At 44.9% G+C, this 27,608-nt stretch overlaps 3 protein-coding genes across 4 annotated transcripts; 2 read left to right on the plus strand and 1 right to left on the minus strand.

Moving 5' to 3' along the window:
- The first annotated feature begins 112 nt into the window (after positions 1–112).
- Positions 113–5,018, plus strand: LOC109636926 (uncharacterized). The gene is made up of 5 exons (XM_020098967.2): positions 113–631; positions 1,553–1,852; positions 3,058–3,312; positions 3,405–3,571; positions 3,800–5,018. Exons 1-5 carry the CDS (start codon positions 562–564, stop codon positions 3,842–3,844), a joined length of 837 nt encoding a protein of 278 aa, XP_019954526.2. The 5' UTR covers positions 113–561; the 3' UTR covers positions 3,845–5,018.
- Positions 5,019–5,233: 215 nt separating this feature from the next.
- mgst3a (microsomal glutathione S-transferase 3a) lies at positions 5,234–7,668 on the minus strand. Of its 2 annotated transcripts, XM_069510755.1 has the most exons (7): positions 7,525–7,603; positions 7,260–7,371; positions 6,933–7,050; positions 6,668–6,741; positions 6,474–6,531; positions 6,201–6,273; positions 5,234–5,899 (listed from the first exon to the last, which is right to left on the minus strand). In XM_069510755.1, the coding sequence occupies exons 3-7, from the start codon at positions 7,047–7,049 to the stop codon at positions 5,760–5,762; spliced, it is 462 nt and encodes a 153-aa protein (XP_069366856.1). In that variant the 5' UTR covers position 7,050; positions 7,260–7,371; positions 7,525–7,603; the 3' UTR covers positions 5,234–5,759. The 2 variants fall into 2 exon arrangements, with proteins under 2 accessions (XP_069366856.1, XP_019954537.1); XM_020098978.2 differs by lacking the exon at positions 7,260–7,371 and having other exon boundaries at positions 7,525–7,668.
- Positions 7,669–11,040: 3,372 nt separating this feature from the next.
- LOC109642206 (leucine-rich repeat-containing protein 52-like) lies at positions 11,041–21,326 on the plus strand. Its single transcript, XM_020106896.2, has 2 exons — positions 11,041–12,060; positions 17,828–21,326. Exons 1-2 carry the CDS (start codon positions 11,412–11,414, stop codon positions 18,157–18,159), a joined length of 981 nt encoding a protein of 326 aa, XP_019962455.1. The 5' UTR covers positions 11,041–11,411; the 3' UTR covers positions 18,160–21,326.
- Positions 21,327–27,608: the final 6,282 nt, after the last annotated feature.

Here is a 27,608-nt window from a genome sequence, read left to right on the forward strand (position 1 = left end):
TCAACCAGTTCATGCACCAAACCTGCAATAACACAGAGCACGGGAAAAACTTGGAAGCAGCTTTGGCACTGTGCGCGTGTGTGTGTATGTGTGTGTGTGTGTGTGTGTGTGTGTGAGTTTGTGTGTTTATGATTGTGTGTGCGCGTGCGTGCACAACAGGCGCTCGAGTCCTGACGCACACAACTGCGCCTCTGACGCACTGGCGCCTGATTGGAGCGGCGGAGCGGCAGCGCCTGCAAACTGCTGCCTTTCAGAGAGGGATGGAAGCAGATGGATGAGTGACTGTGAGAGGAAAAGGAAACACAAAGATGGAAGGTGAAGCATGAATTTGCAGCCTGACACCCTTTCGCTCTCTCTGGAGTAAGGACCGCGCGTGCGTCTGTGCACCCGCGTGCCATGCGGCCCCACCCCTGCTCCTCTTCTGCCCGACTCCCTCAGGATATTTTTAGCGCTGCTGCTGATGAGCTCTGTCAAATCACGTAACGGAAACAAGCTCAGAGCTGAGCGGCGGAGCTGCTGTGGACAGTCCGGTTTTTACGGAGATCTGCAGGGGGAGGTGAGATGAGATTAGAAATAAACTTGGTGTTCGTCGTGTTGGTGCTGCTGCTTACCGGCTCATCGCAGACAAGAGGTAAGGTGCCATCCCCAGTGTGTGTGTGTGTGAGTGTGTGTGTGTCTGTTTGATGTGGACATCCTGCTGACGTGAGCTGGGCTCCTTATTAATTCAGCACATGATGCTCTCCGCTGTTTACTCGTCTTGTAGAAAGTTGTTGTACAGCTGGAGGCTGAATTTGATCATTATTCACTAATATTATAAAGGTTTAGTTCATTCATCAGATTCTTGGTGTCAAAAGGATGTGCACTGTTTATTTAGATGAGATCACCAAACTCTAATTTATTCATTTCAATATCAAATATTAATCTGTTTAACTTCAAATATATAACTTGATTTAGACTTTTATCTCAGTGTATGTCTTTTTTTCACATTATATACAAAACAGCAACCAGGCCACATAGATTAAGATTTAAATTTCAAATCATGGTTTATCAGAAGACTGCTATTTATTGATTAAGTGATTATTGTCACTTTATTGATTAAGTGATTATTGATCTTGATCATTGATTTGTCGTTTTTGTTATTTCTGAAAGGAAAATGCGAAAAGCAATTCTCTGGCTCAATGATATGAGAGTATGCTGCTCTTGAATTGAAATAGCATACTCAATATGTTGTTAACAAGAGCAAAAAAACAAACTCCTCTCATTTTGACTGTAGAGCTGCATTAAGTACTCAATTATTAATGATTAAATTAGAATTGGCAACTGTTTAGATAATCAGCTAATCATTTTTTGTTGTTTTAAGAAAAAAAACGTATTTTATACTCCTGTGCCACTAAACAAAAAGACAAATCACCTTTATGCACTGGTGAATTGACCATTTTTATAAGAACACAAGTCTATGGAAAAAAAACTATTTATATAATATATTGATTATATGTTATTTATATTATATTAAATGTACAATTTATTTCATTTCTATATCCACTTTATCTAGGTGAGGGCAGTGCTTTGCCCCCTGTCTTCCCCCGGAGTCATACTGACACATCAGCATCTCCTGACCGTGTGACAGGGGATCCTGGGAATGAGGCCCTGCAGTGGACACGTGATCCTGCAGGAAAGAATGAAACCTCTCCTGAAACCATCACCAGGATGGAAGGAACAGTCAGTTCAAACAATGTCACTGATGCAGCAATTACAACCCACTTGTTGAGCACCAGCTCTGCAGCTGCAACATCTGCACACACGGATGCAGCAGTGGTCATGAAGGCTCACACGGGTGCTGCCTCTTCTCCAGGTGAGACAAACCTTCATGCACAAACCTTCATTTGAAAAGCTTTGGAGGGAAACAATTATCTATGGTCATCTTTTCATCCATAAGTCTCTAACTCTAATCTTCCAGTCCTTTCTGTTTACTGTGTCCAGATAGAACTCTTAAAATAAAAACTACCCACGCTGCCTGAGAGCTGTGTGTTTGCAAACACTGTCTCTTTTCTCAGACTCAGCTCCACTCCCAGCAGCGTTCCAGGATCAGGGCCCTCGTTCACAATGTCGTAACTTTATTTAAGAGATTCTTTTTTATAGATCAGTTAAATATAACCCCCCCCCCCACCCCATGTTGAGGCCATGTTGACTCTGTGAGGAGCACGGAAATAACAGACAATGTGACATCGCACTTTAGCTCCCTTTAGTCACTGTCACCTCTCTCACCTCCGTATGTGTATATTTTTGGCTTTTTGTCAAACAAAATGCAGTATCATGCAGGCGGGCCTTCTATCCATCCATCCATTCATTATTTTGCTACTTCTGTTGGGAATGTTATGTGTTTGTTGGTTGGTTTAAAAGCAAGATTACACAAAAATAAGAAAAATGACTTGGTTGAAGGATGCAGTATGGGTCAGGAAAGAACCCAATACATTTTGGTGCAGATCCACATCAGCAGGCACTTCAAGAATTATTTTGTCACTTTCTTTAACATTGTAAGCTTGTGTGTTTTTCAACATTTTCATTGATTTCATGAAAAATTCAGACGTGTTTAGGGGACTGATATTTATGAGTGTGTGAAATTTGGATCTAGTGTATTTGAAATGTGGTTTCAGAAGGGACCCGGTGGGCCTTGGCGATGCCATTCTACTATAGTGATTTTTATTTGACCATTTAACTGAACCAAAAACACTGTTCACTATGGTGGGAAAGTGAATCTATTTTTTGTCTGACAAAGCTTTAATTTACAGCAGTGAATGTGAACGTATTATATCCACCACTACCACTGTTTCATGCCGTGGAGTCCATGCATGAAATTTCTGTAAAGCAGGATGCTGGTAGACGCAGGTGGACACTGACAACAATAACATTACAGCAGGAGTGTGTGCTGTAATGTCAGTGGGAGTTACCCTGCTGTAACGGGCAGGGTGGTGTGTATGTGTGTGCTCCATTTGCTTTGAAGAATTCTCTGCACTGTTTTGAATTGATACAGCACTACCCTCACATCCACACTTTCAGCTGGCGCCCACGGCCTTTCATCCACACCTACGCCGCAGAACACCACCCTTCTGCATCACATCTCAACCACTGAGGGCAGGACGCTCCCGGCCACAGATCCCACAGCCACCTTTTCATCTCAGCCAGCCCACACAGTGCAGAGTATGAGCTCCAGAGCCCACGCCGCCCGCACCCAATCACAGTCCACCCCAGCTCCAGTCCCTGTGGGGCCAAAACACCAGGAGGCCCCATCTGAACTTAATGTTGGAGATGAAGGTAAGGTGACGGACAGGTGAAAGTGCAATGTAATTCTCATTTTATCTAAAAAAGTGTGTTTTATTATGTTTGTCCATTCCTGCCTCACACAGACCTGAAGGGGCCCCGGTACCACCCAAGCTCCCCTTTAGACCCCCTGCTGGCTGGTCTGCTGTCAGTGTTCATCGTCACCACTGCCATTGTCTTTGTCGTCCTCTTCCTGAAGCTCCGCCAGCGGACAAACCACCCCGAGTTTCATCGGCTGCAGGATCTCCCCATGGTAAGACTTCTGAGCAGACTTTACAGTAAGGATGATACCCTCCCTGATCAGCCATTCATTTTAGCTTTTTTTTTTTTTTTACTTCACAAGAAACATATATATGGTCCAGAATGTGTATATTTAAAAAAATATATTTTCATTGACTTTGAGGGCTTTAATCTCATTCTTATAAGAGCACTCCTCTTATGGTCCAATTTATCAAGTTTTTGTTTTAATGATCTTCCCCAGGATGATTTGATGGAGGACACACCGCTCTCCAGATACACTTACTGATGGACGCGTCCTGTCTGTCAGAGGTAACAGAAGCTAAGCGGACACCAAAGGAAGAAAGTGTGGACACGAGCAAAGCCTTTACCTGATGCAGCTGCATCACTGCTGATGAGTGTGATGAAAATGTTTATCTGATGCTACGTAAGAACGATTGTTTTACTCATTTAAAGTTTGTGTATAACTTCAACTCTTTTTCCACATTCCCTCTAAAGTAAAGGAGATCTTAAGTCAGTGGGAAACTTATGTTTTCTATGTATCCCTGACTTGACTTTCCCAATGTAAGCACAGCACTTTAATGTGGCACCAATGGTCACACTGCCCTCTAGGGGACATATGAGGTTATGTGGATCAAGGTTGCATATGGTCCCTCATTGTAAATGAACTGACAACCTCAGGTTATGAAGGGAGACATTAGAGAGTGATGGGTGAAGACAGATTGACGATATAAAGTGCCCCCAAATGATTAAGGAACATGAATTATGATCTTTTAGGTGACCAAATATTAGTGAAGTGCACTTTCACACCATATTGCCAAGTCACACGTGTTGTCTTAAAGCCACAGTGTTGCTGCACAATAAATGAAAAAAAGCAAGTGATATACAATTAAAAAGCCATATAGCTGGAAAAACAGATAAGTTATAGACAAGTAATAGATTATTTAACTTTTTTCATGTACTAACCAAATGATGTGGCAAATATGTCTGGTTCTTATTGCAGCCTTTCATGTCTAGTTATGTGTTATTGAACTTGAATTCAGTTATTCTGCTTTTATTGATGAATATTTAATCCACCAGTGCTAATCCACCAGTGCTAATCCACCAGTGCACACTCAGAACACCCTGCTACACTAGATAACCACTTAAATATCAAATGTAAAAGACAAACTACTTTAATTAAATGTGTTCATATTTACAGAGGATCTATTAGGTCAAGCACGCATTTTTGCTTCAGTCAAGCTGCGTCAGGGACGTTTTATTTTGTTACCTGTATCTGTATTAGTTGGAATATTGTGCAGATGTGCTTGACCTTAAATGATGTATTAGAGATGTAAAACTAGTGTTACTATTAAGTGCCATTAGTGATGTATAAATATGGAAATGAAAGTTAGACTGAAGAGTTTATTGATATTTGTCCTGTTTGATAATAAAATAGAAACCACTGTACAGTTGCACATCTACAGAGTGGGGTGTTGTTTTCTAAAAGCAATGAGCTTTAAGCCTTACAGTATGCTGTGTCATTGTTGATGTATGTTTCTTTTGTCAGTGAATCTGCCTCAACAAGTCATGTTGAATTTGAACAAATTCTCAGCTTAAGTAAATAAAGTGACTCCCTTAAACAGGATTTCAACCATTACCCCATTCCACTCGCAAAAAAAGAGGAAACACAAACATATTTATAACCAATGTGTAATGTTTAATATAATCACTTTTCAGTATGAAACTGTCACAAAAAAATAACAAAGACAGCGGTTGTGATTGGAATTATGTTTGAGGTTTCCTACACGACACCTGCACTATTTTAAATAACCTTTTTTTTTCAGCTGAACAAAGGCAAACATAAGGTTTTATTCTGTCCATCAAACATGTCTGACATGTCCCTTTTTATAAAATTATCTTAATTTGTTTATTGCAAAGATACAGTCTTTGGCCAATTCATTCAACTTGTCAAACCAGAAAGCAGGTAATAAACTTACTTATGATCTCACATGGAGCAGGAGTGCCAGTCTGTGAAAACACCACATTCATCATCTTAAGAAAGGCGTTTTCCCTCAGTAAGAACCGGTCAGGTCACTTGTCAACGCTTCCCTGATGAGAGGTTATGGCAGGCATGCTTCAAGGTACATTACTTTATATTATTTATGTAGGAGTATTTATTGTGAATCATTTTAGTAAAACCCAGGCTGAAGTCGCTGTCCTCATTAACAACAGGACGCGTGACGGAAAGGCCCAATCTGTGGTCCCATCCAACCCAACAGGTGGCGGCCAAAGTTGGCTGTGGTCAGGATCATTCCAAGCAAAGCCACATTACCAAATGCTCCCCGCATTCTCTTTGAAGGATCTGATTGGGATAAAAAATAACAATAACATCCATTAGCTATACTGCTTTAGCTTAGAGGAAAAAGGGTCAGACACGAGGCACACCCTAGACAGATCCAACAGTCACCAATTACACTTAGCTTCATGTCTTTGGATTGTGGGAGGAAGCTGAGGAAAGCCCAAAGGGAGAACATGCAAACTCCACAGACATGCCACAGTGGGTCATCAGGTGTAAACGCAGAACCTTCTTACTGTGAGGTGGCAGTGCTAACCACTGCAACACCTGAATAATGACAGAAATGAAATGGACAACAAGTTCTTACCTCCTGTAGAGTACCCATGTGCGTACACCTCTCTGCTGACGATCCATACAGCTCCAAGTCCACTGGCTAGACGCTGTCACACACACAAACACACAGTTAAAACACTTACACATTCCTGCAGTCTGCATACAATTGCCGTATTTCTTCAAATCCCGTCAACCAGACTTTCACTTAAACTTTGTTTTATAATTGCTTAACAAATATTTGTAACACCTTAGTCTGCAAATCTTATTTCAGGGTTGTGTTAGTATGACACTACAAAAATAAACTCACTGGACAATGCAAACCACCAACAGCCAGGCAGAAGAGGAAGGCAGGATACAGCTCCAGGCTAATGAGAGGCGATAACAGATTTTTATAATATTACTATATCAGCTTTAACCTCCTTTTCAAATGCAAAAACTTCTGAGTCACAGTGTGCAAATATTGTAGGCTTGTCTTCTGGTCTGACTCTGGTCTTTACTCACGTGTTTTGGTGTGCACGCTGGATACAGTTGAAAATGTTTCCGTTTTCAGGATCATCGCTGTACATCTGAGGATACTGCAAGGCGAGGCATGTTTATTTGTACAGGCTGGAATCTTTCAACACAACAAATTCACTGCTGCACCACATTCCATGGGGCACAAAGAGGCCCCACCCACGTTTAAAGCCATTTCATCAAAGTAGAGGCCGATGCTTAGGGTGGGTGGTGAATGATAGATAGGGACATTTACAGGAATACTTGTGCTCACCTGCACGTTGTACTTCTTGCGAGCTTGGCAAGTTTTGACGGCTAGATGTCCAACCATGACCATGCTGGCAACACCCGTCAACACCACAAACCCATACTCTTTGGAGAGCACAACCATCCTGACAGAGCAGAGAGAGGAAAAACAACACACACACAAAATAATTCCCAGTTATATATAAAATCAGTCAAAAATATTACACAATAACACAAAAAATAACAGACACACACAAATGACAGCCGATCAAAAAAACATTAGGCAATTAAAAAAACAAAAAACCTGTAGTCACACAAAAAAATACCAAGTCACAAAGAAAAATCACACAAATACAGTTTCCATAGGAGGAGGATTTCGTTTGGCTGAATGACAAAGTGAAAACCCCTTTTTCTTCTCCTGCATGTGGATGACCAACATTCACTCGTCGTCTGTGTGTGACATGAATCTGTCACAGGAGAGAAAAGAAGTGAGGAGCAGGGATGTCTTCAAACGAAAGGTCATCTGAGGATTCACGCAGCGCCATTATTATTATTACAACATGTCTGAAAGCGGCAGCGATCAAATCCGCAGCTCTCTCTCACAATAACGCAACATTTACCTGACAGATGTTGAGACAGCTCTTGCACACCGGAGAAGAAACGATCAGCGATCACAAGACCCGAAGTTTTCGGGTTTAATGCTACTTCCGTGTGCGCACGGGATGACGTAACAGCACAGGCGACGAGGGGCGTGGTCACACACTGAGAATAAACGTTTCAGTTCGTTTCGATGATTAAACTCGACAGCTTTTATAGCTGATGTGTGCTCAATGTGAGGGTAACACACACTTTCACTTTATAATGCAGCTACTTATCTTTCCTCTGTTAATCAGTCCCATATATGAGCTCTGCACATTCTCTGATTCATTCTCCTTTCTGATGTTTTCTAATCATTAGAAGTAAGAAGTTGACACTTGTTGGATTAATGCGCCTCAGTGCAGTGGTGCTCCCAAAGGGGGCCAAATGGGGCCACCTTGATACAGTAAAGGCTATAATCAGAGTTTGTCTTTTTAAGCCTGCAGGTGCAGCAGTCTAAAGTGAATCAATGTCAAATCAGTGTGGAAAGCACTGACCTTGAATTTCATTTCAGCACACTTTTAATAACAGTAACAGTCTGTAATACTTTTTAAAGCACTATCTGACTGATTTTATTAACAGCCATGTGCAGTAAAATAGGAAATTGTGGATGTGATACTTTGAAATGCATCAAGATGCGTTGTTGTGCATTTGAATCACTGACTGCTTTAATTGTGAGGCTAGTGAAGGTGCACACCTTTAATGAGCACACAGTCACTGGCAGTCATGTCAGACAGGCGACATCTCCCAGCTACTGTTCCAGTTGTGGTGATTTTTCTTTGCTTGAGAGGAGCTGAGTGGTGATGAAGGAAGGACTAAACTAGTGCCTCAGGTTTCTAGTTAATTTGTCTAAAGACAAAAATAAATACAGTTAACAAACACCATTTAAATGTGTTTTTTTGGACGTTTTCTTTAATTCTCTAATTGAGAAGTGCTCTTTTTGTCACTTGAGCCCCTGCCCCCTTGAGCCCCAGCTGTTATTGATTGAAAATATGTACCAAAGAATCTTTGTGTTCTAAGCTCCATTATTCGCACAACATAAGTGTGACAAAGTACAAAATGCAAGGTGGCTACCAAACAACAAGACCTGCTATCAAACCAAAATGAGGGAGCAAGAGTCATGGGGAATCAAGTGCCAGTGCAGGAGATCCATGAACAGACCAAAGTGTTTGTCCAGGGAGGAGAATCCAGGAAGTGGCTGATGGAGCTGGATGACACGTCACTGACACAGCAGGTGATCTTGGATACGGATTCATGGCAAGCTCAAGAACAGGTCAAAGTTTGTTTGTTTTTTATGTCATAAAAGGATTTACTTTGGAACGAATAAAGTGTAACCTTCCCAATCCACAGCACATCTGTTTTACTCTTTCACAGTAAGACACAAATCAAGAGCTACACAATAAATGAAAAACATACAAGCACTGCTTTTCACACTTTCCTTTCTGCCAAACACTTACAGCACACATTAACAACCCCTGAGAATAATCAGCGAGCACAATGCTCACTTATCACTTCCAGGGATGACTCATACTTTGCTGTGTTTGCCATGTCCACAGCAGTTGCAATCACTGGTTGATATATTGATACACTCCCAAAATATTTCAGTGGTTAGTTAGAGTGTAATCAACCTCAGATGAGTCTGCAGTGAGAGAAAGGCATGAAAGTCCCGCCTGTTATGATCAAAAACCTTTAATGCATTTATTTTTACAGTGTTTAAAGTGCCACAGAGCTGATAATAAAGCATTTTATTAGTCAATGAATTGTACAATATCCATAAAAGTGATTTAAAAAATTGGTTTGCAATTGAAGTCATTATTCCATAAATAAAGTACATTGCAAAGTCATTAATTATTTGACATTGTAATGGTTGATGAGAAGAGGACTTGTAGAAAGAATGTAGGAATTGAACTTGTCAACAAAAATACTGTTTATGCATTTGGGTCAGTCCTAAGCCAGGGACTCTGTATATTCACTGTTCAGAACAATACCAAGTATTCATCACTAGATGTCCTCATGAGGTCACGTAACATCCCTGGCTTCAAACAGCTGTGTGGAACCACTCAGCCCCAGCATGTGTAAAAAAAGCACTAGGTTTATATATGCCTACAGCCCTCCTGCTCTTTTTTACACCAGGGAATAGCAGGAAAAAACGTCTTTATGTGGACGTACGCGTGTGTGAGACTTGAGAGTGGGGTCAGTGTGCAGCTGGTTGTCGACTCTCAGCTGAGGACTGTCAGCGGCACATCTGTCCTCCTCCTCCTCCTCCTCCATCATGCCGAGTCTGATTCAGCACTTCAACACCTACACACAGAACCGAGAATAGACTCGGGACTCTCACTTAGACTGGAGAGGGAAGGAGAGAACAACTGCTGCCTGAGACCACCCTGTCCCATCTCATCTCGTCCCACCGTCTGCTGGCTGGATACTGGGCAGAGTTCGGCTGGTTGCCAGTGGCAGATATGTCAGTCATTGTCATGAAAGTCTCACTGCACATATACGGGCCTGATAGGTGATGGGCTGATAGGGATCCCCCACACTCAGCACATTGTTATAATTGGTCCACTATCTTATTACTAGAGCTTAAAACCCCATGTTATGTTATCTCACACAATCTCAGGTGTCAGGTGCACCTGCTTCTTGTTCCACCTCCACACACACACACACACACAATGAAGGCAAAGGCTGATTGTTTATGCAACAACACCACACACACGACATGACAGCAGGAGTGCATATTCCCCATAAAATGGCCCTATCATTCTTGATGAGAACACTCATTGCCCTATGCACTCCTGGTGGCCCCATACACTAACATCATGACTGAACGCCTAACCAAACCCTAGAACTAAACTTAACCCCAAACCTTACCCTAACCTCAACCCAAAACAAGTGTTACCCTCAAACACCGATTGAAGGTGACTCAGAAAGTGAGGACCTGTCAAAATGTCCTCACTTTCTATAAATATCCACACTCACGTTTGTAAATCTGTCTTAGTAAAGACATTCATTGGCATAATGCATTCCCTATAGCCCCTTACCCTAACAGTACCATCAACTAAATGCCTAACCCTAACCTTATTCTAACCCTAACCCGAAAATCAAGTCTTAACCCTCAAATAGGACTGGCCAAAATGTCCTCACTTTCCCAAAATGTCCTCACTTTCCCAAAATGTCCTCACTCTGTATGTTGTATAGGCTTAAATGTATCCTCACACATGCACATACACGCACACATGTCTCATATGGCTGCACTCACATGCTCCCACACCTGAGGCATGGTGGTGATGCCTGCAGATGAAGCATTATAGGTCACCTTTATTCCAGCTGCTCTAGATGGCCTCAATATTTAATGCTAGTCTTCCATTACCTCTGCTCTGCTGCCTGGAGCTCCAGCTCTGTCCAAGGCGTCAGATCACCCCACAGCACGTAACCCCCCCACCCCCATCCGCCGCTGTGCACTTGAGCCCCCCCCCCCCCCCATGTTTTGGATTCAGTTTCGGAAAAGCGAGACATGCTGGAGGAGCAACTGACTGTGATCATCAGGAGCAGCGCAGCGTGAGAGGACGACGTGAGCTTGTGCCCGAGTATGTTCCGATGTCAGAAACTCGTTCAATCCGATGACACATGAAGCAGCATGAAAACATGTGATGGTCAAGTTCCAGACAGTGGATGCGCGCTCTGGACCCACGCGGGAGAAGACAGGATGAACTGAGACATTACGCGCAAGAGGGTGCCGCCACGGGCAGGCTCAAAGGTTTGACCTCTGTGGAGAGCATTTCTGTGATTAATCATTTGGCGAGGATATATCAATGAAGAATGTGACTGCGCCTGACTCTCTCCAAACGGGGTGGATGAAGCCCTCGGCGGTGACATGCGTCTTGCCCCGCAGCCAAGCGCGCAACCCCTGCGGCTCATAGTTGTGCTTCTCCTCGCCACGGGGGTGATCGCGTCCCCGGTGATCTCTGCCGGCTGCCCGGACAGGTGCGTGTGTGACGACCAGCTGGTGGTTCAGTGCGCCGGGCAACATCTGACCACGTTCCCGGTCAACTTGCCGCTGGGCACGCGGCAGCTCATCATCTCCAACAACCGCATCGTGGAGCTGCCGCCGCTGACGCTCAACTACCTCTCGGATCTGGTGTACCTGGACTGCAGCAACAACTCGTTGACCGAGATATCAGAGTCCACGTTTGGGAATCTACGCAAGCTGGCCTACCTGGACCTCTCCTTCAACACCCTGACCCGAATCGAGGACCGGACGTTCGGCCCCTTGGCGAGTCTGGTGATGCTGAGGATGACGGACAACCCGGGGCTGTCGGAGATCCACCCGGACACCTTTGTGGAGAACGCAGCGCTCCAGGTTCTGGATGTGAGCAGGAACAATCTGACGGTGCTCAACATCACCTCCCTGATCTCTCTGACCTCCCTGCGCTCCGTGGGACTCAGCGGGAATCCTTGGAGCTGCGAGTGCGACAACGAGGACCTGTGCCTGTGGGTCCACCTGGAGGGCTTCAAGTTCCAAGGTCCTATAAATGATTTATTGTATTTCATTCCTATATGATATAAGGTGCACAATATCACGAACCTCACGAGCCAGGAGCGGATTTGTCCAACATGAGGACCCCTGAGCTCTAGTTATTAATTATTAGATAATCTTTTATATAAACTACTGGTCTTTTCCTGCTCAATGACTGGTCTGTGTCCACGAAGAGATGGAAATGTTTCTATTTATTTTATATTAACAGACAACTTAAATTTTTTATGAAAGAGAAAGCAGACAGCTTAGATTGTAGAAATACTGTTTATTTCACTATTATTTTAACTTTTATAAAGAGAGAAACTAATAGTGTAGATTTGTTGTCAAAATTATAGATTATAAAATGCTGTTGCTTTATGTATCAGTTAATACATTCATACATGTTCCAGTGCTACTGGGCCGCTGGACAAAAATTAACCATAGATTTGAATTTTGATTGTATTTACATAAAATGTTGTAAAACTAAATTTTGCCAAAGAGGCATCAGGATTACAGTAGACCTTCTCAAGCTTACCATGTCAACTGATGGTTGACAACAGTGCTCTATACTGCCAAACACATTTTCAATAACGTCATCTACACGATCATCCCTTAGGAGATCTTGCAGGATTTCCATTAAGAAGGCCTCTCTTTATGCCACTTTTGCTTGTTTACATGGAAAGAAACTTGCCAGCATTTTGTAACCTCGTGTGTGATGTCACATTACATGGTGGCTTCCCGCAGTCAGAGGCATGACATGCAAAACATCAGCGTGGGCATCTCTCACGCCATTCCAGCTGCACACAGCCACTGAGTCTCTGTGGCCTCATCTGCTGCCAGCATCCATGTTTGCATCTTTTATACAAGACAGTGATGCAGAATAAAAGCAGAATAATTCCACCTTGAATCGGCTGTATGCAAAAAGATCCATTCGAACTGGAGCTTAGGGTCCCTGTTGCCCACTTTGCAGCAGGGTGATTTTTCAAAATTCTAACCTGGTAACCCTAACACTGTCATATTAAGCTTTATAAAATATGTATTGACTATTTATAAAACAAGTAATTAATAAAGGATGGATTATTAAATCTGCAGGAAAACAAAAGGGAGGGATTAAAATTAGCTGATTTAGTTGAAGTGATTTCTATCAAAGCAGCACTAATATTCCTCAGAACCCTTCAATGAAGGAGTGACTCCATGCTTACTTGTGTTGAACCATGTCACTTAAACATGTCACATCAAAACGCTCTGTCACGTCTGCACCCCTGAGCACACGCAATCATCACAACCATCATTATACGTCGTCACCCACAACTGCATCATTGCTAATGGTAAGACAGGGTGTATATCATATGCTAAATATACCGGCCGGCTTTATCCAAGTCTACAAAGTTCAACCCTCTCTCAGCTTTCAGTGGGATGAGGCGCAGGTGTCGACAGTGGAGCGTGACAGCATTCAGACTATCAAATAACAAAGTGGGTGAAATAAGATCAGAGACTGGGAGCCATTTGATTTCTTTTTTAGCAACCGTGTTCATTAATTTAGCCCTGAATGCTCGCTGCAGGGAGGAAAACAGTGAGTCGTTTATCCCAGAAATGGCTTATCGACCTCTGTTCTATTTAGCCAGCAGGATAGTTTCCTGCAGGTGTGATAAATAGATCACAGTGGCACCATCAAATATCGATTGCTCTTTCTTTTGTTTTATTTCGGTGTAGCTGATAGATGTGTTTGATATTCCAGATACTTTTTAGTGTGGATGTGTCAATATGCAAAAGGGCAGCAGCTATTTATAGTGCGTCTTAGTGAGCAAGAAGCCAGGCATAATTCTAACACTATAGCTGTTGAATGCACACCACTCATAGTAAAAAGGCATCCCCTGCTCCTCTCTCTTATGCACAAGCACACACAGCAGTTCACCATGGTCCCTGTGAAGCTTAGTTCAAGTCCAAATTGAATCCTGCAAGAGCTGTCCTATTTTCTTGCTGCTCGTTGCCTTTTGTTTTTCTTAATTTGGAGTGGAGCCTCTTCCAGTGACAGCTGCCAGCATGGGAGAAGGCGGACACGCAGATACACACACTCTCACACACATTCTCACACACTCTCACACACATTCTCCATCTCTGCTATGTACACACATAGTCTGGTCATCGTTTTGTCAAGCAGCCAGCAACACAGACAACACCTCAATCTCGCCTAAATTGAGCACCTTGTGTCTTTAATCCATGTAGACATGTGGGGACACATGCATAGAAAAACCACAAATACACATTCATGCATGTCAACACACACAGAACCGACTTCTAGTGCTTTAGGGGGAGGAGACAGAAGGTTAACATTCTTCAGACAACTGTTTCGGCTCCAAACTCTGTCTCCGCAGCCTTGGTATCTGTCATCTCGGTCTCACCTGGTTCATTCAACACGAGTCGCCTGTCTACTTGTTTTAGGAAACGCATCATAGTGAGCGCTCGAGCGAGTGAGAGGGAGAGAAAGCTTCAGGAAGGAACCAACAGATTCTCCTCTGTCTCGCCTTCCTGGCTGGATTAGCACTCGTTCAGCTGTTATATAAGGAGAGTGTCTAGAAATAGAGCAGAGAGAGTGGTTGGGGGAAGGAAAGAGGGAAAGCCCTCTTCTTTGATGCCAGTCCCATGAGGGTGGAGGAGGATGAGTGGTGGGGGTGAAGCCAGAAGGGTTTCCTTCCTGGCTGTCAGGCACAAACACTTGCATGGGTATCTGTGTACACACACACACACACACACACACACACACACACACACACACACACACACACACACACATGCTGCAAGGGCACAAATAGTAGATGGGAAAGTTGGTTCTTGTGGAGGGCGTTTGTGCATATGAGATTAGAGAGTGTGTGCATATGTGTGTTTTCTCCATGGGTGGACACATGTGTTTTAAGACATCTGCATTTTGTGTGAGCAGCGCACAGGATCAGAGCAGGCATTGACTTCTCTGTGGTAGATGGAGCTTAGAGAAGCCGTCTGTCCTCGTGTTCTTCAGATCTCTGAGCCACAGAGGAGCTTCACAGAAAAAAAGAACTGAGGGAATATAGCATTAGGAATTTCTGCCATCCTATAAATTTCCTAGTAAATGAACTCTTCACGTCATTGAAGGGGCATCTTTGCACAGCCTGCACCTTGGGTCTTGTCTGCAGTGGTAGACCCTAGCCTCTTTGGATCTTGTGCTTAAGGCCTGTTCTTGTGCTGCCATGATTAGTGCCTCTGGGTTGTCTGTCAGACCAGCCTTTTCCAGCCACTGGTAGGATCTCTTGATATCAGCCACTTCCCCTATTTCTCCGTGGTACATGCCGTGTAGGGGCTGGTATACAGACATACATCGATGGAATGCACATTGGAATAACTAGTACAAAAAGACAAGCATCATGTCAGGTCCATTCTTCATTTAATGTATTAGGTGGAGTGTTTTAAGGTAAAACATATATCTACATTAACATTGGAGTACAATTTGATTTATATTAACCCTAAGATGGTTGGGTCACATCATGCCAATGGTACAGATAACCAAATCTGCTGTAGAATGAGTGCTGTCTGCAAAGCGTCTAGCAACAGCTTATTGAGGTTCAGCCCGGTGGATGATACTTTTATGTTCGTTAATCATACATCTAAGTTGTCTCTGTTTTTTCGACATATTTGATGGCACATTTGGTGCATGGTAGGCAGCATTGCTGGAGCTACATGTCAGAGCAGAAGATAAACGATGGACAGTTTTTCAAGGCACAGCTCAATCTGTGCATACCAACTTCAGTTGAAACAGATTGCAAAAGTAATCGAGAAATTGACTTTAACAATAACATAGTATTAAATATATTTCAGAAGTTTTATTAACCGTACACTTCAAAAGTCAATTCACATCAGCATTTGGAACATGATGATGGTGTTGATGAAGGGGTACTCAGTTCATCTGATAGAGACGTGTAGGTACATAAGACAAACAAGTTCAGTAACTCCTGATGTAGAGGACAACATGTTCAGAGTGTCAGCTAACTGCATTGTACAGGAAGTTAAATTACTGAGTGTCGATCCATATTTTCCACAAATATCAGGCTGCAGAGAGGCAAAGCAGCAACTGTTTACATGCAGACTCTACAATATATAGCAGCAAAATGAGAGCGTGTATTTTAAAGCTGTTTAGAGACAGGGTTATATGGAAAACTGTTCCCTGTGCAGAAACTTCCAAGTCTTTTCATCTCTCCCTGTGGGAAATCCCCTCAGCACAAATGCTCTGAAAACACAGATGCCAATTAAAAACAGCGGCCGTGTGGAGATGGCGACATTCTGTTGTGTTGTTGCTCTCAGTAACAAAAGGCTTTAGGATTATTTCCTGAAAAATGCATCTCTTGTCAGCGGCTGCAGAGCTCAACATCCACAACGTTAATATTGACTGAAAGGCCTTTGAAACTGGATCCATACTGTAGTTTTGTGAGAGCTAGGAGACAGGGTTTTTTTTTACATTTTTGTTAGGATTTGTGGATTTCAGCAAGGTCTTAGTCGTAGTTGTACCCGCGCCTGATGATATGAAACCTTATTATCAGTGGTGTCAGGCAGACACAAAGGCCCAAGTCACTCTCTAATCCTGTGGGGGAGAAAAGGGTTTGAATAATTCATCTATGATTTTTTAAACTCAATGCTGCATCAACTCAAGACTGTCGTACATGGGAAGCTCCCCAGTTTTCTGATAAGGAGGGCAACATTGTTATGCAAGCGCAGTTGAACCCGAATGTATTATGGATATCTTCTGCTCAGTTTGCGTCAGATTTGCCATTTGCAAATGTTATGTAAAATAATATGTCGTAATGTGTTCATGAATGATTTAACAGGCTGCTGTGATTAATGCCATATGTAGAATAATTTTCCTGCTGAATTATTTGTGCATTTTGTCGTGGCTCTCACAACATCAAAGAATTCTTAAAAACGTATGCTAATTACCAAGGCAGTGAATATTTATACTATGAGAAATGTCACTTGGTATTTGCAGAGAAGGTCAGCAGTTTAATTCACTTTAAAGAGCCAGGAAATATGATGCTCTTTAAAAATTGTTCTTTAACATTTTGTGTTGCATTTTTGAATATTTTTCTCAGAGAATAACTCATGGACCTTGATGAAAAAAATCAGCAATGATTAGGGGACTGATGTTTATGATATATATGTGCGTATTTTGGTTCAGATCCAAATAATGGACGTATGCACTCTACTGAGTAACATTTGTGTACACGTGTATCCGTCTCTGACCAACTGTAATGCAGATTTACTAACTGTTAGTAAAGGAATAACCATGTGTGTTGAAAATCTTATTTTGAAATCATCCAGTTACTATAGTGGGGGCTTATTTTGAAAATCCAGGCTCCTTACAGGTTTCCATTAAAATCTCAAGACTTTGTCGACTTTAAAGTTAAAGAACTTGATAAAAAAGATCAGTGACAGAGGGGAAGAGGGATTTTATGAATCTATGTATCCACAGATTCTTTTACAAGCAGGTGACATAACAACATCCTGAACATGTAATACTCACTGGTAAACACATGTTCAGGAGACAATATACTTTGTGCTCTCCAGTTTATTGTTGGTAATCTTTTTAACTTCTGTGATCTTAGAGAAGATATTGAGAATATTGTTCAGGGCGATTTCTGAGATCTGTGGAAAAAAAAAAATTTATTCTGAGTGCTATGAATTTCACTTTAAATGTTGTAATTCTTTGATTAATGCTCTTCATTCTCTCTTGGTGTGTTTCTGCGTGACAGATGAGGGCCAGACCGTGTGCGGCTCACCTGCTGACATGCAGGGCCGTCGACTGGGTGAGGTGGGCATCCAGCTGCGGACGTTATGTCACCAGTCTCTGGGCTCCTGGGACTACCTTTTCTTTATCGCCATCGGCTTCGTCATCTTTGCTGCTGGCACCGTGTCGGCCTGGGTGATGGGCGCCATAATGGTGCTCTATGAGCGCTACATCAAGAAAAAAGATGAACAGCTGGAAGTGGACGAGGAGGAGGAAGAAACCAGCGAGATGGGCCGCACCTCACGAGCCAGGAGTGACCATGGCAACGGGAATTTAAAAACCTCACACAATGTTTAAAGGATGATGCCATGGATTCCCACAGTGCCTCCAGTCAACTTCCAGGACAATCTGCGAAGTCCAATTAAAGTCCAGAGTCTGTTTAACAGGCTCCGCTCTGAGAGAGAAGAGAGGACTCGTCAGATACAGGGAATGTCATTCTACTCATCTGTAGTGGGCTTTCAGGTGATGTAACACACTCTGGCTGCCATAGTGGAGGTCTGTGAAACATTTGAGTGGGAAATGTTCATCCCTACAGAACAAATCAGGAAAGGTGGTTATTATTGCTCTGAAATAACAGGCTGGTGTAGATATATGGAAAACGTGCTCATTTTGGTTTATTTAGACATTTGCGAAGATGAGTTTTTTTGTCAAGATTAAAGTAAGATGATCAAAACCACAAAGTCTAAACAAAAATCAAAAATAATCAATATATCAAATTTTATTTTTATAGCCCATATTCACAAATCACTATAGGGCCGAAGGCGCTCTGATCTTAACCCTCAACAAGAGTGAGGAAAAACTACCAAAGCAGGGAACATATGTAGAAGCCTCAGAGCGAGTCACATGTGAGGATCCCTCTCCCAGGACAGACCAAGTGCAATAGATGCCATGTGTAACAGAGCACAGAGGAGGAAAGAGAAACATGTGACATGTCCCTCTGACGATCTAGGCCTATAGCAACATAATTAAGATCAAGATCAAGAAACAGAAAACATGAAGCAACAACTGTCCCTCAGCTTACGCTGGAAAATTAAATTGTTTACCAACTTAAAAACAAAAATTAATCATGTTATTTTATTATTTGTTAATTAAAAATTGTACTGAATTGATTTGTGTGTCACCAATTGACGTCATTTCTTTTACATTGGTCCAACAATGTTCTGTTTTTCAGAGTAACATAACGTGTGGAAACAGGCAGGAACAAACCAGCCTGGCTCTGTGCTGAGGTAACAAAATCCTCCTGCCAGCTGTTTCTTCATATTTCCTGCTGCTGTGTGACACCAAGTAAAGTTCATTCGCTGTTGCAACAGACAAATATGAGACAGGCATCAATCTCCTCATCTGAGGCTTTGAAGGGAGAAAGAAACAGGAAGATTTTCCAAAATGTCAAACTTTTTCTTTAACCACCATGTGGGTCCAGCCAAGAGCAGCAAAGGAACAGCAGTGCCCAGACCGTCAACCCACATAAACTGGTGTGAACTGTTAGTTTTTCCAAAAGATTTTGCCAAAAGGAAAAAATCTCTATGTTCACATTGCTCTTCTGCACAAGAAGTCATTGTTACTTTTTGCAACCAAAGGGTCTTTTCTTATATTTAAAGATAGCGAATAGATTGGAGACTTATACCCATATATTTTAGGCCTATGTGGAATAATCAATTAATAATATGATATTTTTTGATCTTGAAATATTACAAATTGGATACTAATTAATCAAAATCTACTGTATTTCTAGACCCCACTCATATAGTAGTGGAGACCTCCATGATGGCACCCAACATAGTAAGAGAATTGTGACACAGCTTCACAACATCTTTGTTAGACTGAAAGTGTTGTTGTCACTACTCATTCGTATGAAATGTGCGGATTAAATGCATTTATATAATCCATTTATGTCCATGTACATGAGTCGAAGTGTGCACATACATGTTCAACTCAGCGTGTGTGAAGTAGCCGTGTGTGTGTGGCCGAGCTTTTGCCAACACTAATGTGACAATCTGTGCTCCAACATGTGTGCATGTGGACTATCATGAAAAAGCAGTCAAGATGCGTGTGCTGAGGATCCACAGTATTTACCAAGTGGAGAGCCAACATGTGACATCTGCTGAAGTCTGTTCTGGCAGCGGACCCCTGCTGGATGGCAAGTAAACGAAAGAGTGTGATAATTGATTAAGGCCTCTCTGTCTCTGTGTTGGGTTGCTAGTTTGAGTGCAGTGTCCTGTCTGTTTGTTTCTGCATGCACTGTTGATGCACCGCAAAGCCTTATGAGATGTGTATAAACTGTGAGACCGACCAGTTCATGTAAGTAATAAAGAAAAGGCAGGATACAAAAGATCTATAAATGTATAATTTTTGTATTTTGGGGGAAAATAAGATAATATGTGAATTAAGTGTTTAGTAAATCCCAGTTTTATTCATTCATTCATTTGATTTACAGAGATTTACAGCAATAAGACAGTTCAGGAAGGAATTTGTTCCATGAATAACTCAAATAACTCATTGATGTCAGTCCACTAAATTTATCAAATTTCTGTATTATACCTTGAGAATTTAACAATTTGTCAAGAAATGTCCCATCTCGCAATCATAAAAAAGTGGATCTTGGATCCATCTCCTTGAATGAATCCACTCCAAAAGTTTTGGCCCATACCTCACCCTTCGACCAAAAATCAATAAAATCAGTTTAGTGTTTTTGTCTAATCGTCCTAAAAGAAAGACAAATAGTGATGAAAACATAACCCTCTTGGCGGAGGTAAATATCATTCAGTTGTCTCTGCTGTGTTTGAAGTTTTGCCTCCAGTTTGCCAAACTTCTGTATTATTGCTTATTTGTATCTGGATGTACCACTCCACTGACCGTGACTGACTGTTATGAACTGAAAACGTTTCAGGACAGATCAAAACTCTTGTTGGATAAGGGAGATCCAAAGGTGGCTACACTAAAATGCTATCGCGTGTGTGTGTCTGTGCGCATGTGTGCAATCGGTTGTGTATCAGACTAATTTACATGATTTGACACAGAAGAACCTTTAAGGGACCTTACAATGAGGGAATTCTCTCAAAATTGTTTGTACCAGCAGTTATTCCCTTCATTTTGTGCAGTGCATATTTTACTTGACACGTTATACTCTGAAAATGTTTGCATTGTAAAGCTTGGATGTATTCATGTCCAAGTTACTGTTGAAACTGTGCTCGCAAGAAAAACAGACCCTTTTCACTGGGTACATTTTGACATATCGCAGTTAGACAAGCACAGGTGTAGATAATGGAGATGACTGTGTCTGAGATCCATGTAAAGGCTTCACTTTCAGAGTCCTGGTGTTGTGCATGCATGGGACACAAAAAGATTGGATGCATTATTAATTTCTTTTTGTAAAATCTGTGCTTTTCCAACTGTGTCCAGTAACAAAAAGCTCTTATACTGGTATTATGCGACTTTTACCTATTAAACTTTTGGACTGTGCATAACAGGTTGTGAGGCTTTAATTGTATCATTTGCATTTGTGAGGAATTGGATTAGTAGCATGTATAGTTATTTATTTGTGTAATGAGAAGGTGGTGAAGAGTCCACACCATGTGTTGTTTTTTTGCAATGTCATCAGAATACTACTGATAAACCTTTTATTTCACATGTTCACTGGAACTCACAAAATGAATTAAATGCATAAAGTTACTGGTTCAACAAATAGTACAAAACACAACTTTATAGAATTTTTAAAGCAGATATTTTGACTTTAATAACTTAAAAGCATAGGTGTAATTAATGACACATAATTTATTACATCTCATAAATACTGGCTCAGGGACATACTCACTTAATTTAAAATGAAGTTATAATTCATGTTGCTTTTCCTGCCAGTGTGATTGGTCTATTTCTATTTATTTGCTTTGGTGTAAGTATAATATTTCTTTATCACTCCACTGATATAAGATGCTTGTTTATGTGATTATGCATAGTTGCTTGCATTCCATTATTATATAAGGCAGTGATCCCAATTCAAAGCAGAGCTATGCCGACCTAAGCATACTCACCGGCATAGCACACATAGCTAAGTGTCAATCAAAAATAATGACCCGTACTGTACTTGTCAGTCGCTAGTCTGCTGTGCGCCTCAGCCAGGGGCTACTGGTTTGCTCTCGTGTCTCCGGGTGTCTTTTTTTTCCTGCAGTATATACAAAAATGTAAAACCTAATATGCCTGTCTATTGATGTCCGTGTGCTTAACCCTCATCTATATCTACATACAATGCATTTCTATTTCTATCTCAGCTATGAGGGTGTACTACAGTACATTCTGTTGGCACACTGATTAGGCCACGCCATGCCAAGGGCAATGGTGCAGCGTGTGGCCTGCATGGAAATAGGATAGCTGTAACGGGTGTGGTTTTGGAACCCAAATGCAGCACAACAAGCATGGACAGTTGGTAACAGTCTTTATTGTCGGCTCTTAGCAGATCAGGTGGCAGGCAATACAGACAGCAACAGGCCGACGACTTGGTCGGACAGCAACAGGCAGAAGACTTGGTCAGATACGGAAGGCAGAGGTGATTACCAGGTTTCGGACGAGGCAGGATAGTCAGGAACAGGCAGGGTCGGCAACAAAGAATCAGTCCGGGGATAAACGCTGGAAAGTCTGGCATGAAGGCGTAGAACAATCTGGCACTGACTGAGAGTGGAGCTGGTGAATATATACTGGGCTTGATTGCAGGTGATGAGGAGCAGCAGTGTCGGATTGTGAGAGGGTGTGGCTTGGCTGGCAGATGAGGCAGAGGCGGAGTCCATGGAAAAGTACTGAGAGGTGGAAGGATGGGAGACTGACTGAGAAGTGGGAGGATGGGTGACTGACTGTGACAGAGCCCCCCCATCAAGGGACGGCTCCTGACGTCCCAAAAAGCCGGAATGCAGGGAGGAAGGGAGGGAGGGAGGGCCTGAAGGTGCACTTAGAATTCCTCCGAGCCGGACCAGTCCATACCCCCAGCAGGGCGGGTGGGGGAGGCCTGCGGGGGGAACCCCTCATCGTCGGATGAGGAATCCCCTGAAGAGGAGAGGGAGTCTTCCATGTCTGGAGCAGAGGGCGTGGATTCAGTGGGAGCACTGTGACGAGGCACCCTGGACGAGACAGCCGCCTTAGCGGGCTGGTCAGGGTGTTGCCGATGAAAGTCCGCAATGAGATTGGGTCCCAGGATGTGACGAGCAGGAACCCATTGCCTCTCTTCTGGCCCATACCCCTCCCAGTCGACCAGATACTGGATGCCCCTCCCACGTCGTCGGGAACGGATCAGACGTCGCACAGTGTAGACAGGACCTCCATCAACCAAGCGAGGAGGCGGAGGAGGAGGAGTAGCGGGAACCAGTGGACTCTCTAGAACAGGCTTGACTCTGGAGATGTGGAATGTGGGATGGACCCTCATGGAGCGCGGGAGCTGGAGCCGAACCGCAGCTGGGTTGATGATCTTTAGGATTTTGAAGGGACCAATAAACTTGGGCGCCAGTTTTTTAGAGTCGACCCGAAGTGGAAGATCCCTGGTTGATAACCAAACCTTTTGGCCGACCTGGTAGGTGGGAGCCTTGGTGCGTCGACAATTGGCGGTCCTCGTGTAGCGACCCACAGACCGTAGGAGGGTGGTTCTGGCTCTGGCCCAGGTGCGGCGACACTGGCGAATGAAGCTCTGGACGGAGGGGCAGGACGTGTCCTTCTCCAGGGCAGGAAACAGTGGAGGCTGGTACCCATAAGCACACTGGAAGGGTGAAAGGCCGGTAGAGGAACTGGTCAGGGTGTTGTGGGCATACTCCACCCATAGCAGCTGCTGTGACCAGGACGAGGGGCGACTGGAGACCATGCAGCGGAGTGCCACCTCCATCTCCTGGTTCTTCCTCTCGGTTTGCCCATTCGACTGAGGGTGGAATCCGGAGGACAGGCTAGCCGAGGCCCCAATGAGGGTGCAGAATTCTCTCCAGAACACAGATGAGAACTGGGGTCCTCGATCAGACACCACGTCGACAGGAAGGCCGTGGAGGCGAAAGACATGCTGGAGAATCAGTTCAGCCGTTTCCTTGGCCGAGGGGAGCTTGGGCAGGGGAATGAAGTGAGCCATCTTGCTGAACCGGTCCACCACAGTCAGGATGGTGGTATGGCCCTGAGAAGGTGGTAGACCTGTGACAAAGTCTAGAGAGATGTGCGACCAGGGGCGATGGGGCACAGGAAGAGGTTGCAGGAGACCAGCAGGGGCCTGATGGGAGGGTTTGTGTTGGCTGCAGACTGGGCAAGCCTTGACAAATTCCTGTGTGTCCTTGTCCAGAGAGGCCCACCAGAACCTCCGCTGCAGTACCTCCTTGGTCCGACGGATCCCAGGGTGGCAGGTTAGGTGAGTGCTGTGGGCCCACTGCAGAACCTCGGAACGTAGAGCAGTCGGGACGAAGAGCCGGTCGGGAGGGCAGGTGCTGGGCTCCGGTTGATTCTCCAAGGCTGTCTTGACTCTCTCCTCGACCCCCCAGGTGAGGGCAGCAACCAGGCGATTGGACGGAAGGATGGTGTTATCACTAGAAGCTGATTCCTCTTCTTCCTTGAGGAATTGGCGAGACAGGGCATCAGGCTTAACATTGCGGGATCCTGGGCGGTATGAGAGAGTAAAGTTGAATCGTGTGAAGAACAAGGACCACCTAGCCTGTCTGGAATTTAGCCTCCTGGCCGACCGAATGTACTCCAGGTTCTTGTGGTCGGTCCAGACCAGGAATGGCTGTTTGGCCCCCTCCAACCAATGGCGCCATTCCTCCAGCGCCAGCTTAACCGCTAGTAGCTCGCGGTTGCCAATATCATAATTCATTTCGGCTGGAGAGAGTCGCCGAGAGAAGAAGGCGCAGGGATGGAGCTTCTGGTCGTAGGCTGTCCGCTGTGAGAGGACCCCCCCTACCCCAATGTCAGAGGCATCCACCTCCACCACAAATTGTCTGTCAGGGTCTGGCATGCAAAGGATGGGGGCAGAGGTGAAGCGGGCTTTGAGGGCTTTGAAGGCTGCAGCGGCAGGAGGAGACCAACTGAAGGGGATCTTGGAGGAGGTAAGGGCCGTGAGCGGGGCGGCCATCGTGCTGTACCCACGGATGAAGCGGCGGTAAAAATTAGCAAAGCCCAGGAACCTCTGTAACTGCTTCCTGGACTCAGGGATGGGCCAGGCGGCGACAGCAGAGACCTTGCTGGGATCCATCTGGATGCTCCCCTGGCTGATTACGGACCCCAAGAAGGTGACCGAGGAGGCATGGAACTCGCACTTCTCAGCCTTTACGAAGAGGGAGTTCTGCAAAAGTCGTTGGAGGACTGCCTGGACATGGTGGACGTGATCCTCCTTGGTTCTTGAGAAGATGAGAATGTCATCCAGGTAGACGAAGACATGTTTGTTGAGCATGTCACGGAGCACGTCATTGACTAGGGCCTGGAAGACGGCAGGGGCGTTGGTTAGGCCAAAGGGCATGACCAGATATTCATAATGCCCGGTAGGAGTGTTGAAGGCCGTCTTCCACTCGTCCCCCTCACGGATGCGGACCAGGTAGTAGGCATTGCGGAGGTCTAGTTTGGTGAAGATGGAGGCCCCCTCCAGGAGCTCGAAGGCTGATGCCATGAGAGGGAGAGGGTATCGGTTCTTCACCGTGATGTCGTTCAGGCCCCGATAGTCGATGCAGGGCCTCAAGGTCTTGTCCTTTTTCTCGATGAAGAAAAACCCTGCACCAGCAGGGGACGAGGACGGGCGAATGATGCCTGCTGCCAGGGAGTCATTAATGTAAGCCTCCATGGCCTTTCTTTCAGGTGCAGACAGGGAGAACAGACGACCTCGAGGTGGACTGGTACCAGGCTGTAGGTCAATGGCACAGTCATAGGGACGATGAGGGGGCAGAGAGGTGGCCTTGGCCTTACTGAAAACCTCTCGGAAGTCATGGTACTCTGGTGGAACCCTGGAGAGGTCAGGAGATGGGAAGGTACTGGACCGGGGCTGCGGAGCAGAGGCTTGTTTCAGGCAGACTTGATGGCACCCGGGACTCCACCCTAGGATGGACCCCGTCGTCCAGTTGATGTGGGGGTTATGGCGGCGGAGCCAGGGGTACCCCAGAATGAGAGGGATGTGAGGCGACTTCAGGATGTGGAAACTGATAGTCTCATAATGGTTCCCGGACAGGAGCATCCGCACGGGTCTAGTCTGGTGGGTGACGGTCCCCAGAACATGACCGTCCAGGGCACTGGCAGGGGCTGGCTGGGGCAGTGGAACCCTGTCGATGTTGAGTTGTTGAGCCAGATCGTCATCAATGAGGGAGACGTCTGACCCAGAGTCAATGAATAAAGACAGGGTGTGTGTGCCCCCTGCCAGCAGTAAGCGGGCATGGCAGAGAGGACGCCTTTTGGGGAATAGTTCAGAGGTTGGACTCACCAGTATTTTCCCCGCTACTGGTGAGTCCGGGCTTTTACTGGACAACAGGAGATGAAGTGACCGCCTTGGCCACAGTACAGGCAGAGGTTCCCCTGGCGGCGGCGCTGGCGTTCCTCCGATGAGAGGCTGGTTCTGCCGACCTGCATGGCTTCAGGCTCCCCGCTCTGTGGCCCAGTCATGGGAGTTGGCCTCTTTCGAAAAGAACAAGGCTGGTCTGGAAAGCATTGGTTGACTCGTCCTCGTTGTCTCTCCCCACGTCGGACCTGGATACGTCGATCCAGCCGTGTCGTCAGTTCGATGAGCCCATCCAGAGAAGTGGGGAGATCATAGGAGACCAGCTCATCCTTGATGTAACTCTCCAGACCCAGAAGGTAAGCATCACACTGGGCTTCATTATTCCAACTGCTCAGACGGGCCTGAGTGCGAAAGTCTATGGAGTAATCGGCCACGGTCTTAACCCCCTGGTGTAGACTCAGCAGGCCCCCAGTGGAATCCGGACCCCGGGAGACCTTCCCAAATACCTTGCGTAGCTCGGCGGCGAAGGCTTGGAAGGATATGCAGGCTGGAGTCCGACGCTCCCACTCGGCGGTTCCCCACAGACGAGCCCTCCCAGTGAGGTGGTTGATGGTGAAAGCCACCCTGGCCTCCTCAGAAGCAAAGGTGTGCGGCTGCAGGGCAAACAGGATCGAACAGTTTGTGAGGAAAGGATTACAGTTCTCAGGATCCCCCGCATAGCGTTCCGGGGCCCCCACCCGTGGCTCAGAGAATGGCCCAGGGGACGCTGGCGGAGGTGTAGCAGAGGAGGACGCTGCAGTGGGGGCTGGAGTTGTCATCTGTGAGAGGATAGCGGTGAGTTGCTGTACTTGTGAGGCTAACAAAGCTAGCGCCTGCTCCTGGCTAGCAGCTGCTTGCTTCTGGGTGGCAACAGCTTGATGTATTCCTGCTGCAGTGGAGTTGAGCAGAGCCTCATGCTGCTGAAGAATGTTTTCCACACTCTCCAGGCGTGACTGTGGTGACGCTGTGTGCGCTGGGTCCATTTTGTGGCCAGATTGTACTGTAACGGGTGTGGTTTTGGAACCCAAATGCAGCACAACAAGCATGGACAGTTGGTAACAGTCTTTATTGTCGGCTCTTAGCAGATCAGGTGGCAGGCAATACAGACAGCAACAGGCCGACGACTTGGTCGGACAGCAACAGGCAGAAGACTTGGTCAGATACGGAAGGCAGAGGTGATTACCAGGTTTCGGACGAGGCAGGATAGTCAGGAACAGGCAGGGTCGGCAACAAAGAATCAGTCCGGGGATAAACGCTGGAAAGTCTGGCATGAAGGCGTAGA

Source organism: Paralichthys olivaceus, chromosome 16 (assembly GCF_024713975.1).
Source record: "Paralichthys olivaceus isolate ysfri-2021 chromosome 16, ASM2471397v2, whole genome shotgun sequence".
In the NCBI taxonomy this organism is placed as follows: Eukaryota; Metazoa; Chordata; class Actinopteri; order Pleuronectiformes; family Paralichthyidae; genus Paralichthys; species Paralichthys olivaceus.